Below are 14,516 nucleotides of genomic sequence, written 5' to 3' on the forward strand. Positions count from 1 at the left end.
TACCTGGCTTCCTGGTCAAGCATGACCCATTCATGAAAACACTCCGAGCTCAATCATCCAACCAGCTTTTTGCCCATCTGGATGTCTACTGGACATCCACTACTCTCCTCTCCTCCACAAGTACAGCTCCATGACACACTCCTCATCAACGTGAGGCTGAATGGCCTGCAGCTCCCCAGGCTGTCGTTGTGGCTGCTTTTGAAGATGGGCACAACATATTCCTTCTGCTGTTCATTGGAACCTCCCCTGATCTCCACAGCCTTTCAAATATGATAGAGAGCAGCCTTGCTGTCACAGCAGCCAGCCCTCTCAATGTCCATGGATGCCAGCCATCCAATCCCATAGACTTGTAGGGGTTGAGTTCTTGCAAGTCATTCCTCACTCAAGACTTAGGCACTGCAGGTTGCTTTTCTCCTCGGGAGTCCTGACTCTAGGCACAACAGCTCAGAAGACCTTGCTGGTGAAGACTGAAGCCAGGAAGGACTTGAGTTCCTCACACATATCTACATCTGCTTCTACTAGAATCTCTGCCCCATTCAGCCGTGTACCCACATTTTCTTGTTTATTCTTTTACTGTTACTGAAGCAGCAGCAGCTCTTCTTCCTGTACTTCACATCCCCACAAGTGTCTCTATCGCAGAGGAGCTTTGGCTTCCTTAACACCATCCCTACTTTGCTGGACAATATTTCTAAATTCCTCCTTTGCAGCATTTCCCTTCTTCCCCTTTCTGTATGCTGCCTTATTGCCCTGGAGCTCATGTGGGAGCTCCCTGTTTAGCCAAGCTGGGGTCCAGAGATGTCTACTCTGAGAGTGACTGCCCTGCGATGCCACTGTCTGCGAGGTGGCATGCCTAGCTGGTAAGGTGAAGGCTTTCCTGAGTTCCCGTCTGTCTCTCTCTTCTTGCCTCCCTTGGCACCCGGATCATGGTGTTGCTCCTTCTTTCCCCTCCTGTCCATATTGCTCCTCATCTTGTTCCTGTGCTCTCTGGTTTTGGGGGGGGAGGGCGGGGGGGTGTTCAGCTGCAGTTCAGACATTGATGCTGCAAGTTGTGCAGCAGAGGGGTCTGCATGGGAATGAGGTTGCCCCAGCCCCCTTCTGACTTGTGGAGCTCCAGAAAATGCAGTCTGTGGGGCTGCGAAATGAGCTGACTCTCCATTAGGGAGAGCCCATCTCCAGTCCTAACAGTCCTTTGACCGTTTCCTTATAGTGTCCTGGCAGACTGCCTCCTGCCCTCTAGAAAGGCACTGCTGTCTCATAGCACCTCTGTGATATCTGAGAGCCCCATGAGGAAGGTGCAGAGATGCTGAGAGTATGGAGATGGTGGTGGGAGGCTGTAAATGGGCATCTGCAAAGAGCCCTGTGTGTCCTTGGCTAGAAGGGGAGTGTGGAGAGCTCCGTCAGGTGCCCGGAGGAAGGGTGAGAAGTTTGGAGCTGTGCACTTTGAAACTGGACTCGTGTGCTCTCAGCAGGGGCTGGTTTCCTTCTAGGGCACCATATGAGTGTGATCATCCCCTAGCTCAAAGAGAGAACTGCAACATTTGGGGGTTTCTTTGCTTGAAAAGTCTCTGCTAACTTCTCAATGTCTTTTCTTCTTTGCACAGTCCCCCATGAATGGACATAGCAATATGTCCAACAGCAGCTCCTTCAACGAGTTCCTTCTCCTGGCATTTGCAGACACGTGGGAGCTGCAGCTCTTGCACTTCTCGCTCTTCCTGGGCATCTACCTGGCTGCCCTCCTGGGCAACGGCCTCATCATCACAGCCGTAGCCTGCGACCACCACCTCCACACCCCCATGTACTTCTTCCTCCTCAACCTCTCCCTCCTCGACCTTGGCTTCATCTCCACCATTGTCCCCAAATCCATGGCCAATTCCCTGTGGGACACCAGGGCCATTTCCTACTCAGGATGTGCTGTTCAAGTCTTTGTATTTGTCTTCTTGTTTGCAGGAGAATATTCTCTACTCACAGTCATGGCCTATGACCACTACGTTGCCATCTGCAAACCCCTGCACTACGAGACCCTCATGGGCAGCAGAGCTTGTGTCAAAATGGCAGCAGCTGCCTGGGGCACTAGTTTTCTCTATTCTGTGCTGCACACTGCTAACACCTTTTCAATACCACTCTGCCAAGGCAACAGAGTGGACCAGTTCTTCTGTGAAATCCCCCAGATCCTCAAGCTCTCCTGCTCAGACTCCTACCTCAGGGAAGTTGGGCTTCTTGCAGTTAGCGCCTGTGTAGGCTTTGGGTGTTTCGTTTTTATTGTGCTGTCCTACGTGCAGATCTTCACTGCTGTGCTGAGGATGCCCTCTGAGCAGGGCCGACACAAAGCCTTTTCCACGTGCATCCCACACCTGGTTGTTGTCTCCCTGTTTGTCAGCACTGACATGTTTGCCTACCTGAAGCACCCCTCCCTGTCCTTCCCAGCTCTGGATATGGTGGTGGCTGTCCTGTACTCGGTGGTGCCTCCAACATTGAACCCCCTCATCTACAGCATGAGGAACAAGGAGCTCAAAGATGCCCTGAGGAAAGTGATTTCATGGACCTTTTCCAGCAGTGGTAACATTGCCATTGCTCTCCACAAATGACTCCCCCTCCGTCCTGTACCAAGACTGAGCTTTTTTTGTTAACTTTATTTTCATTATGACTTTTATTACTATTAGTAGTAGTACTTGTTATCTGTGTTGCTACACAAATGGTTGGAATCATTCCACCTTTACTGAGACTGCTCTGTCTCACCTGGTGCCCATATAAAGTTGTGTCCAGCACTGGTTCAGAGCTGACTCCATCACAGTATCTCTGTAATAAAGTAGGTTCTACCCAGTGCAGTGCTTGAAGGATTACTCTTCCTCCAAAGCTGCTCTCTGTCACGCCCTGTCCCCAGCACATTTCTTTGAGACAATCTCCCCCACTCCGCATGCTGATCGTTACCCCAAAAGTTACCCCCAAACAGGGCTCCACACTCAGCTGGAGGACTGGATGTCCAGCTGTAATCCCTGGGAGGACGAGCCCTCTTCTGGGTGCTCTGCAGGGCTGGCAGGGAGCATGCAGAGGAGGTCCTGGGGCCATGTAGACTATCCTCCTCCCACGGTGGGCCTCAAACAGAGTCTGTCAGAACACAGATCCAGCCCCGCTTGTCACTGCATGAACAGAGAGGAGAAACTTTCCCAGGAAAGTCCTCCCAGACCCAGCCTCTCATACCCGCTTTTTCCAGCACTGGCCTTTCCCTGTGGTCCTGGTGAGGGGTGATCTTTGAATGTGACCAGCTCCATCTGCCTGCTGGGCTCAGCACCTGTATGGCGGGAATGGCCAGCCCTGCCTGGCCTCTCTGCGGGCTCAGACCTCAGCAGACCCCAGAGCATGGCCTTCTGCTAACCCTGGGGGGACAGGAACAGGACTGGGCAGAGTCTGGGGACTGGTGGGAGGCTGCCAGGCAGGAGGGCCATGGGGGACAGGGCACCAAGGGCTGTCATGGGGACCATGCTGGAGGGATGTCTCCCCACCCCAGAACAAACCCTGTGCTGTGCCTGCACTGTTGGGCCGTGGGGACACATGCAGGGCAGCAGGGCTGGTCCAGTGAAGGCATGAGGTGCTGATGGGAGCCATAACACTCCAGAAGCTCCCAACAGTCATGGAGGGGACTCACTGCTGCTAGTAGGACTGGCGGTTTCTCAAGGGCTACAGGCACCAGCACCGCCTGCCAGGACTCCCAGACCCAGCACAGATGGTTGGTGCCAAGCACCGCAGGTCACAATGCCCCCCATCCTGTGTGACTATCCTCTCTCATGAGCACTGTCGAGTGTGTCACTCCCTGCCCAGGTGTGGAGAGGAGCTGCTGGAGGTCTTCTCTTCTCATGCTTGCTGCCCCTGGCTCAGCCCTTGCATCGGCCCACAGACTCTGCCCTGGGTCATGTTATGTCTCCATACGTTCTCATCTAAGACCACATAGGGATCTGCAGCACATAGCTCTGCTTGGAGATGGCCACCACGGCCTGCCTGCATAGTCCCAGGAGATCCGAGCAAGGCTGTGCTTGGAGGTGAGGCTGTGATCGTCCTAAGTCAAAGCTGGTGGGATGGTCTGGGTGGGGTCCAAGGGGAGGAAAGGACAAGAGACAACAAGGAGAAGATGCAGTAAGGGAAATTTCAAAAGAGTTTAACAAAAAAATACAGAAATATCCATGGTAGTTGAGCAGTACTGGGGCAGGGGACAGGAGAATTTAAGAAATTCTTCTGGAGAAAGCACCTACCAACCTGATCTGTCAAGTTAGCCCAGCTTAAAGCAGATCGTGGTCCTGGAGAACTCTGGTGGTCCCTCCCAACACAAATCCTCTAGGAGAAAAGGGCTGGACAACCTTTTTCCCTTGGTAGACTGGAAAGGGAAGTCTGGAGAACTGGATTAGCCAAAGATGTCTGCACTGACGGGGAGTGGCCTGGGGTGAGATCAGACTCCTCCTTGTTGTCCCCCAAAATGAAGTCACTTCGTTGACCGTGGAGGGAATGAAAAGGATGTGTAGTGTGATGTTTTAGGGACTCCTTTAAAAGACCATGGTAACACAACTATGTTGAGATTTGTGCAAATTCGGCCATCCAAAAGTAGAGGCCTTGGTGGCAGATGCACCAGCCATAGGGAAAGGGAAAAAGACCTCCGTTCTTTTAGAGGCTTTCAGCCTGGGCAGTGCCCTCAGTCGTCTACAACACAGGCTGTCCTAAGCTGTCCCAAACCTGCACCTCTTTCCCTGCAGCCTGTAGACACCCAACCTGCTTCCGCACCTTGCTCTCACTGCACGATCTCCCCACCTTTACTGAAATCCCTCCGTCCTTGTTGGTGGCTCCTTGAAACACAGAGCCCGGGACTGATCACGGAGCTCCTCTGGGTGTCCAGTTGCACCACAGCACTACCTACGAGTGACGTTCCTTTTACCTGAAGTGCAGTCTGAACCTCTCCAGATGCAGTCTGTGGTTCTTTCCCCTTCTCATGCTTTTTCCCACTACCAAGAAAAGTTCCCTCATCTCTGAAACCACCCTGTCACAAGCAGTCACAGGTGACTATTGTATGGGCTTTAGCCTCCACTTCAGCAGGCTAAAGAAGCCCAGGTCCCTCAACCTCTCCATTCTGGCCATGTGCTTCAGGCCCCCAAACCCATCTGGGCAGACCTCCTCTGCACCCTCTCCAGTTGTTCCCCATTCCTCCAACACTGGGCGTACCACACTGGGACACGCTATTGCAGACATTGCCGCACCAGCGCTGAGTCAAGGGGGATAAGAACTGCCCTGGCCTGGGTGGCCAGGCTCTTGTTAACACAGCCCTGTATGCAGCTGGCCTCATTTGTGGTGAGCATGCACCATGCACTCATATGGCATTCCCGTGAGGTCCAGGGCCTTCTCCTTCTCCTTGGGGTCCCTCCTCTGCTTGTCAGGTCTCTGCCTGTCCTGATGCACGGGCTGTTCTGCCCCACTGATGAGCCTTTCAAACAGGACAGGATGTGAGGTATACCCCTGCATACCCCACCTTTACCTGGCTTCCTGGTCAAGCATGACCCATTCATGAAAACACTCCGAGCTCAATCATCCAACCAGCTTTTTGCCCATCTGGATGTCTACTGGACATCCACTACTCTCCTCTCCTCCACAAGTACAGCTCCATGACACACTCCTCATCAACGTGAGGCTGAATGGCCTGCAGCTCCCCAGGCTGTCGTTGTGGCTGCTTTTGAAGATGGGCACAACATATTCCTTCTGCTGTTCATTGGAACCTCCCCTGATCTCCACAGCCTTTCAAATATGATAGAGAGCAGCCTTGCTGTCACAGCAGCCAGCCCTCTCAATGTCCATGGATGCCAGCCATCCAATCCCATAGACTTGTAGGGTTTGAGTTCTTGCAAGTCATTCCTCACTCAAGACTTAGGCACTGCAGGTTGCTTTTCTCCTCGGGAGTCCTGACTCTAGGCACAACAGCTCAGAAGACCTTGCTGGTGAAGACTGAAGCCAGGAAGGACTTGAGTTCCTCACACATATCTACATCTGCTTCTACTAGAATCTCTGCCCCATTCAGCCGTGTACCCACATTTTCTTGTTTATTCTTTTACTGTTACTGAAGCAGCAGCAGCTCTTCTTCCTGTACTTCACATCCCCACAAGTGTCTCTATCGCAGAGGAGCTTTGGCTTCCTTAACACCATCCCTACTTTGCTGGACAATATTTCTAAATTCCTCCTTTGCAGCATTTCCCTTCTTCCCCTTTCTGTATGCTGCCTTATTGCCCTGGAGCTCATGTGGGAGCTCCCTGTTTAGCCAAGCTGGGGTCCAGAGATGTCTACTCTGAGAGTGACTGCCCTGCGATGCCACTGTCTGCGAGGTGGCATGCCTAGCTGGTAAGGTGAAGGCTTTCCTGAGTTCCCGTCTGTCTCTCTCTTCTTGCCTCCCTTGGCACCCGGATCATGGTGTTGCTCCTTCTTTCCCCTCCTGTCCATATTGCTCCTCATCTTGTTCCTGTGCTCTCTGGTTTTGGGGGGGGAGGGCGGGGGGGTGTTCAGCTGCAGTTCAGACATTGATGCTGCAAGTTGTGCAGCAGAGGGGTCTGCATGGGAATGAGGTTGCCCCAGCCCCCTTCTGACTTGTGGAGCTCCAGAAAATGCAGTCTGTGGGGCTGCGAAATGAGCTGACTCTCCATTAGGGAGAGCCCATCTCCAGTCCTAACAGTCCTTTGACCGTTTCCTTATAGTGTCCTGGCAGACTGCCTCCTGCCCTCTAGAAAGGCACTGCTGTCTCATAGCACCTCTGTGATATCTGAGAGCCCCATGAGGAAGGTGCAGAGATGCTGAGAGTATGGAGATGGTGGTGGGAGGCTGTAAATGGGCATCTGCAAAGAGCCCTGTGTGTCCTTGGCTAGAAGGGGAGTGTGGAGAGCTCCGTCAGGTGCCCGGAGGAAGGGTGAGAAGTTTGGAGCTGTGCACTTTGAAACTGGACTCGTGTGCTCTCAGCAGGGGCTGGTTTCCTTCTAGGGCACCATATGAGTGTGATCATCCCCTAGCTCAAAGAGAGAACTGCAACATTTGGGGGTTTCTTTGCTTGAAAAGTCTCTGCTAACTTCTCAATGTCTTTTCTTCTTTGCACAGTCCCCCATGAATGGACATAGCAATATGTCCAACAGCAGCTCCTTCAACGAGTTCCTTCTCCTGGCATTTGCAGACACGTGGGAGCTGCAGCTCTTGCACTTCTCGCTCTTCCTGGGCATCTACCTGGCTGCCCTCCTGGGCAACGGCCTCATCATCACAGCCGTAGCCTGCGACCACCACCTCCACACCCCCATGTACTTCTTCCTCCTCAACCTCTCCCTCCTCGACCTTGGCTTCATCTCCACCATTGTCCCCAAATCCATGGCCAATTCCCTGTGGGACACCAGGGCCATTTCCTACTCAGGATGTGCTGTTCAAGTCTTTGTATTTGTCTTCTTGTTTGCAGGAGAATATTCTCTACTCACAGTCATGGCCTATGACCACTACGTTGCCATCTGCAAACCCCTGCACTACGAGACCCTCATGGGCAGCAGAGCTTGTGTCAAAATGGCAGCAGCTGCCTGGGGCACTAGTTTTCTCTATTCTGTGCTGCACACTGCTAACACCTTTTCAATACCACTCTGCCAAGGCAACACAGTGGAGCAGTTCTTCTGTGAAATCCCCCAGATCCTCAAGCTCTCCTGCTCAGACTCCTACCTCAGGGAAGTTGGGCTTCTTGCAGTTAGCGCCTGTGTAGGCTTTGGGTGTTTCGTTTTTATTGTGCTGTCCTACGTGCAGATCTTCACTGCTGTGCTGAGGATGCCCTCTGAGCAGGGCCGACACAAAGCCTTTTCCACGTGCATCCCACACCTGGTTGTTGTCTCCCTGTTTGTCAGCACTGACATGTTTGCCTACCTGAAGCACCCCTCCCTGTCCTTCCCAGCTCTGGATATGGTGGTGGCTGTCCTGTACTCGGTGGTGCCTCCAACATTGAACCCCCTCATCTACAGCATGAGGAACAAGGAGCTCAAAGATGCCCTGAGGAAAGTGATTTCATGGACCTTTTCCAGCAGTGGTAACATTGCCATTGCTCTCCACAAATGACTCCCCCTCCGTCCTGTACCAAGACTGAGCTTTTTTTGTTAACTTTATTTTCATTATGACTTTTATTACTATTAGTAGTAGTACTTGTTATCTGTGTTGCTACACAAATGGTTGGAATCATTCCACCTTTACTGAGACTGCTCTGTCTCACCTGGTGCCCATATAAAGTTGTGTCCAGCACTGGTTCAGAGCTGACTCCATCACAGTATCTCTGTAATAAAGTAGGTTCTACCCAGTGCAGTGCTTGAAGGATTACTCTTCCTCCAAAGCTGCTCTCTGTCACGCCCTGTCCCCAGCACATTTCTTTGAGACAATCTCCCCCACTCCGCATGCTGATCGTTACCCCAAAAGTTACCCCCAAACAGGGCTCCACACTCAGCTGGAGGACTGGATGTCCAGCTGTAATCCCTGGGAGGACGAGCCCTCTTCTGGGTGCTCTGCAGGGCTGGCAGGGAGCATGCAGAGGAGATCCTGGGGCCATGTAGACTATCCTCCTCCCACGGTGGGCCTCAAACAGAGTCTGTCAGAACACAGATCCAGCCCCGCTTGTCACTGCATGAACAGAGAGGAGAAACTTTCCCAGGAAAGTCCTCCCAGACCCAGCCTCTCATACCCGCTTTTTCCAGCACTGGCCTTTCCCTGTGGTCCTGGTGAGGGGTGATCTTTGAATGTGACCAGCTCCATCTGCCTGCTGGGCTCAGCACCTGTATGGCGGGAATGGCCAGCCCTGCCTGGCCTCTCTGCGGGCTCAGACCTCAGCAGACCCCAGAGCATGGCCTTCTGCTAACCCTGGGGGGACAGGAACAGGACTGGGCAGAGTCTGGGGACTGGTGGGAGGCTGCCAGGCAGGAGGGCCATGGGGGACAGGGCACCAAGGGCTGTCATGGGGACCATGCTGGAGGGATGTCTCCCCACCCCAGAACAAACCCTGTGCTGTGCCTGCACTGTTGGGCCGTGGGGACACATGCAGGGCAGCAGGGCTGGTCCAGTGAAGGCATGAGGTGCTGATGGGAGCCATAACACTCCAGAAGCTCCCAACAGTCATGGAGGGGACTCACTGCTGCTAGTAGGACTGGCGGTTTCTCAAGGGCTACAGGCACCAGCACCGCCTGCCAGGACTCCCAGACCCAGCACAGATGGTTGGTGCCAAGCACCGCAGGTCACAATGCCCCCCATCCTGTGTGACTATCCTCTCTCATGAGCACTGTCGAGTGTGTCACTCCCTGCCCAGGTGTGGAGAGGAGCTGCTGGAGGTCTTCTCTTCTCATGCTTGCTGCCCCTGGCTCAGCCCTTGCATCGGCCCACAGACTCTGCCCTGGGTCATGTTATGTCTCCATACGTTCTCATCTAAGACCACATAGGGATCTGCAGCACATAGCTCTGCTTGGAGATGGCCACCACGGCCTGCCTGCATAGTCCCAGGAGATCCGAGCAAGGCTGTGCTTGGAGGTGAGGCTGTGATCGTCCTAAGTCAAAGCTGGTGGGATGGTCTGGGTGGGGTCCAAGGGGAGGAAAGGACAAGAGACAACAAGGAGAAGATGCAGTAAGGGAAATTTCAAAAGAGTTTAACAAAAAAATACAGAAATATCCATGGTAGTTGAGCAGTACTGGGGCAGGGGACAGGAGAATTTAAGAAATTCTTCTGGAGAAAGCACCTACCAACCTGATCTGTCAAGTTAGCCCAGCTTAAAGCAGATCGTGGTCCTGGAGAACTCTGGTGGTCCCTCCCAACACAAATCCTCTAGGAGAAAAGGGCTGGACAACCTTTTTCCCTTGGTAGACTGGAAAGGGAAGTCTGGAGAACTGGATTAGCCAAAGATGTCTGAACTGACGGGGAGTGGCCTGGGGTGAGATCAGACTCCTCCTTGTTGTCCCCCAAAATGAAGTCACTTCGTTGACCGTGGAGGGAATGAAAAGGATGTGTAGTGAGATGTTTTAGGGACTCCTTTAAAAGACCATGGTAACACAACTATGTTGAGATTTGTGCAAATTCGGCCATCCAAAAGCAGAGGCCTTGGTGGCAGATGCACCAGCCATAGGGAAAGGGAAAAAGACCTCCGTTCTTTTAGAGGCTTTCAGCCTGGGCAGTGCCCTCAGTCGTCTACAACACAGGCTGTCCTAAGCTGTCCCAAACCTGCACCTCTTTCCCTGCAGCCTGTAGACACCCAAGCTGCTTCCGCACCTTGCTCTCACTGCACAATCTCCCCACCTTTACTGAAATCCTTCCGTCCTTGTTGGTGGCTCCTTGAAACACAGAGCCCGGGACTGATCACGGAGCTCCTCTGGGTGTCCAGTTGCACCACAGCACTACCTACGAGTGACGTTCCTTTTACCTGAAGTGCAGTCTGAACCTCTCCAGATGCAGTCTGTGGTTCTTTCCCCTTCTCATGCTTTTTCCCACTACCAAGAAAAGTTCCCTCATCTCTGAAACCACCCTGTCACAAGCAGTCACAGGTGACTATTGTATGGGCTTTAGCCTCCACTTCAGCAGGCTAAAGAAGCCCAGGTCCCTCAACCTCTCCATTCTGGCCATGTGCTTCAGGCCCCCAAACCCATCTGGGCAGACCTCCTCTGCACCCTCTCCAGTTGTTCCCCATTCCTCCAACACTGGGCGTACCACACTGGGACACGCTATTGCAGACATTGCCGCACCAGTGCTGAGTCAAGGGGGATAAGAACTGCCCTTGCCTGGGTGGCCAGGCTCTTGTTAACACAGCCCTGTATGCAGCTGGCCTCATTTGTGGTGAGCATGCACCATGCACTCATATGGCATTCCCGTGAGGTCCAGGGCCTTCTCCTTCTCCTTGGGGTCCCTCCTCTGCTTGTCAGGTCTCTGCCTGTCCTGATGCACGGGCTGTTCTGCCCCACTGATGAGCCTTTCAAACAGGACAGGATGTGAGGTATACCCCTGCATACCCCACCTTTACCTGGCTTCCTGGTCAAGCATGACCCATTCATGAAAACACTCCGAGCTCAATCATCCAACCAGCTTTTTGCCCATCTGGATGTCTACTGGACATCCACTACTCTCCTCTCCTCCACAAGTACAGCTCCATGACACACTCCTCATCAACGTGAGGCTGAATGGCCTGCAGCTCCCCAGGCTGTCGTTGTGGCTGCTTTTGAAGATGGGCACAACATATTCCTTCTGCTGTTCATTGGAACCTCCCCTGATCTCCACAGCCTTTCAAATATGATAGAGAGCAGCCTTGCTGTCACAGCAGCCAGCCCTCTCAATGTCCATGGATGCCAGCCATCCAATCCCATAGACTTGTAGGGGTTGAGTTCTTGCAAGTCATTCCTCACTCAAGACTTAGGCACTGCAGGTTGCTTTTCTCCTCGGGAGTCCTGACTCTAGGCACAACAGCTCAGAAGACCTTGCTGGTGAAGACTGAAGCCAGGAAGGACTTGAGTTCCTCACACATATCTACATCTGCTTCTACTAGAATCTCTGCCCCATTCAGCCGTGTACCCACATTTTCTTGTTTATTCTTTTACTGTTACTGAAGCAGCAGCAGCTCTTCTTCCTGTACTTCACATCCCCACAAGTGTCTCTATCGCAGAGGAGCTTTGGCTTCCTTAACACCATCCCTACTTTGCTGGACAATATTTCTAAATTCCTCCTTTGCAGCATTTCCCTTCTTCCCCTTTCTGTATGCTGCCTTATTGCCCTGGAGCTCATGTGGGAGCTCCCTGTTTAGCCAAGCTGGGGTCCAGAGATGTCTACTCTGAGAGTGACTGCCCTGCGATGCCACTGTCTGCGAGGTGGCATGCCTAGCTGGTAAGGTGAAGGCTTTCCTGAGTTCCCGTCTGTCTCTCTCTTCTTGCCTCCCTTGGCACCCGGATCATGGTGTTGCTCCTTCTTTCCCCTCCTGTCCATATTGCTCCTCATCTTGTTCCTGTGCTCTCTGGTTTTGGGGGGGGAGGGCGGGGGGGTGTTCAGCTGCAGTTCAGACATTGATGCTGCAAGTTGTGCAGCAGAGGGGTCTGCATGGGAATGAGGTTGCCCCAGCCCCCTTCTGACTTGTGGAGCTCCAGAAAATGCAGTCTGTGGGGCTGCGAAATGAGCTGACTCTCCATTAGGGAGAGCCCATCTCCAGTCCTAACAGTCCTTTGACCGTTTCCTTATAGTGTCCTGGCAGACTGCCTCCTGCCCTCTAGAAAGGCACTGCTGTCTCATAGCACCTCTGTGATATCTGAGAGCCCCATGAGGAAGGTGCAGAGATGCTGAGAGTATGGAGATGGTGGTGGGAGGCTGTAAATGGGCATCTGCAAAGAGCCCTGTGTGTCCTTGGCTAGAAGGGGAGTGTGGAGAGCTCCGTCAGGTGCCCGGAGGAAGGGTGAGAAGTTTGGAGCTGTGCACTTTGAAACTGGACTCGTGTGCTCTCAGCAGGGGCTGGTTTCCTTCTAGGGCACCATATGAGTGTGATCATCCCCTAGCTCAAAGAGAGAACTGCAACATTTGGGGGTTTCTTTGCTTGAAAAGTCTCTGCTAACTTCTCAATGTCTTTTCTTCTTTGCACAGTCCCCCATGAATGGACATAGCAATATGTCCAACAGCAGCTCCTTCAACGAGTTCCTTCTCCTGGCATTTGCAGACACGTGGGAGCTGCAGCTCTTGCACTTCTCGCTCTTCCTGGGCATCTACCTGGCTGCCCTCCTGGGCAACGGCCTCATCATCACAGCCGTAGCCTGCGACCACCACCTCCACACCCCCATGTACTTCTTCCTCCTCAACCTCTCCCTCCTCGACCTTGGCTTCATCTCCACCATTGTCCCCAAATCCATGGCCAATTCCCTGTGGGACACCAGGGCCATTTCCTACTCAGGATGTGCTGTTCAAGTCTTTGTATTTGTCTTCTTGTTTGCAGGAGAATATTCTCTACTCACAGTCATGGCCTATGACCACTACGTTGCCATCTGCAAACCCCTGCACTACGAGACCCTCATGGGCAGCAGAGCTTGTGTCAAAATGGCAGCAGCTGCCTGGGGCACTAGTTTTCTCTATTCTGTGCTGCACACTGCTAACACCTTTTCAATACCACTCTGCCAAGGCAACACAGTGGAGCAGTTCTTCTGTGAAATCCCCCAGATCCTCAAGCTCTCCTGCTCAGACTCCTACCTCAGGGAAGTTGGGCTTCTTGCAGTTAGCGCCTGTGTAGGCTTTGGGTGTTTCGTTTTTATTGTGCTGTCCTACGTGCAGATCTTCACTGCTGTGCTGAGGATCCCCTCTGAGCAGGGCCGACACAAAGCCTTTTCCACGTGCATCCCACACCTGGTTGTTGTCTCCCTGTTTGTCAGCACTGACATGTTTGCCTACCTGAAGCACCCCTCCCTGTCCTTCCCAGCTCTGGATATGGTGGTGGCTGTCCTGTACTCGGTGGTGCCTCCAACATTGAACCCCCTCATCTACAGCATGAGGAACAAGGAGCTCAAAGATGCCCTGAGGAAAGTGATTTCATGGACCTTTTCCAGCAGTGGTAACATTGCCATTGCTCTCCACAAATGACTCCCCCTCCGTCCTGTACCAAGACTGAGCTTTTTTTGTTAACTTTATTTTCATTATGACTTTTATTACTATTAGTAGTAGTACTTGTTATCTGTGTTGCTACACAAATGGTTGGAATCATTCCACCTTTACTGAGACTGCTCTGTCTCACCTGGTGCCCATATAAAGTTGTGTCCAGCACTGGTTCAGAGCTGACTCCATCACAGTATCTCTGTAATAAAGTAGGTTCTACCCAGTGCAGTGCTTGAAGGATTACTCTTCCTCCAAAGCTGCTCTCTGTCACGCCCTGTCCCCAGCACATTTCTTTGAGACAATCTCCCCCACTCCGCATGCTGATCGTTACCCCAAAAGTTACCCCCAAACAGGGCTCCACACTCAGCTGGAGGACTGGATGTCCAGCTGTAATCCCTGGGAGGACGAGCCCTCTTCTGGGTGCTCTGCAGGGCTGGCAGGGAGCATGCAGAGGAGGTCCTGGGGCCATGTAGACTATCCTCCTCCCACGGTGGGCCTCAAACAGAGTCTGTCAGAACACAGATCCAGCCCCGCTTGTCACTGCATGAACAGAGAGGAGAAACTTTCCCAGGAAAGTCCTCCCAGACCCAGCCTCTCATACCCGCTTTTTCCAGCACTGGCCTTTCCCTGTGGTCCTGGTGAGGGGTGATCTTTGAATGTGACCAGCTCCATCTGCCTGCTGGGCTCAGCACCTGTATGGCGGGAATGGCCAGCCCTGCCTGGCCTCTCTGCGGGCTCAGACCTCAGCAGACCCCAGAGCATGGCCTTCTGCTAACCCTGGGGGGACAGGAACAGGACTGGGCAGAGTCTGGGGACTGGTGGGAGGCTGCCAGGCAGGAGGGCCATGGGGGACAGGGCACCAAGGGCTGTCATGGGGACCATGCTGGAGGGATGTCTCCCC

At 53.1% G+C, this 14,516-nt stretch overlaps 1 protein-coding gene across 1 annotated transcript; it reads left to right on the forward strand.

Moving 5' to 3' along the window:
• Positions 1-12,811: 12,811 nt before the first annotated feature.
• LOC136993160 (olfactory receptor 14J1-like) lies at positions 12,812-13,549 on the forward strand (the record flags this gene model as incomplete). Its single annotated transcript, XM_067303171.1, has 1 exon — positions 12,812-13,549. A coding segment is annotated over exon 1 (738 nt), but the record flags the coding sequence as incomplete, so codon positions are not given.
• Between the last annotated feature and the right edge of the window lie 967 nt (positions 13,550-14,516).

Source organism: Apteryx mantelli, chromosome 11 (genome assembly GCF_036417845.1).
Source record: "Apteryx mantelli isolate bAptMan1 chromosome 11, bAptMan1.hap1, whole genome shotgun sequence".
Lineage (NCBI taxonomy): Eukaryota > Metazoa > Chordata > Aves > Apterygiformes > Apterygidae > Apteryx > Apteryx mantelli.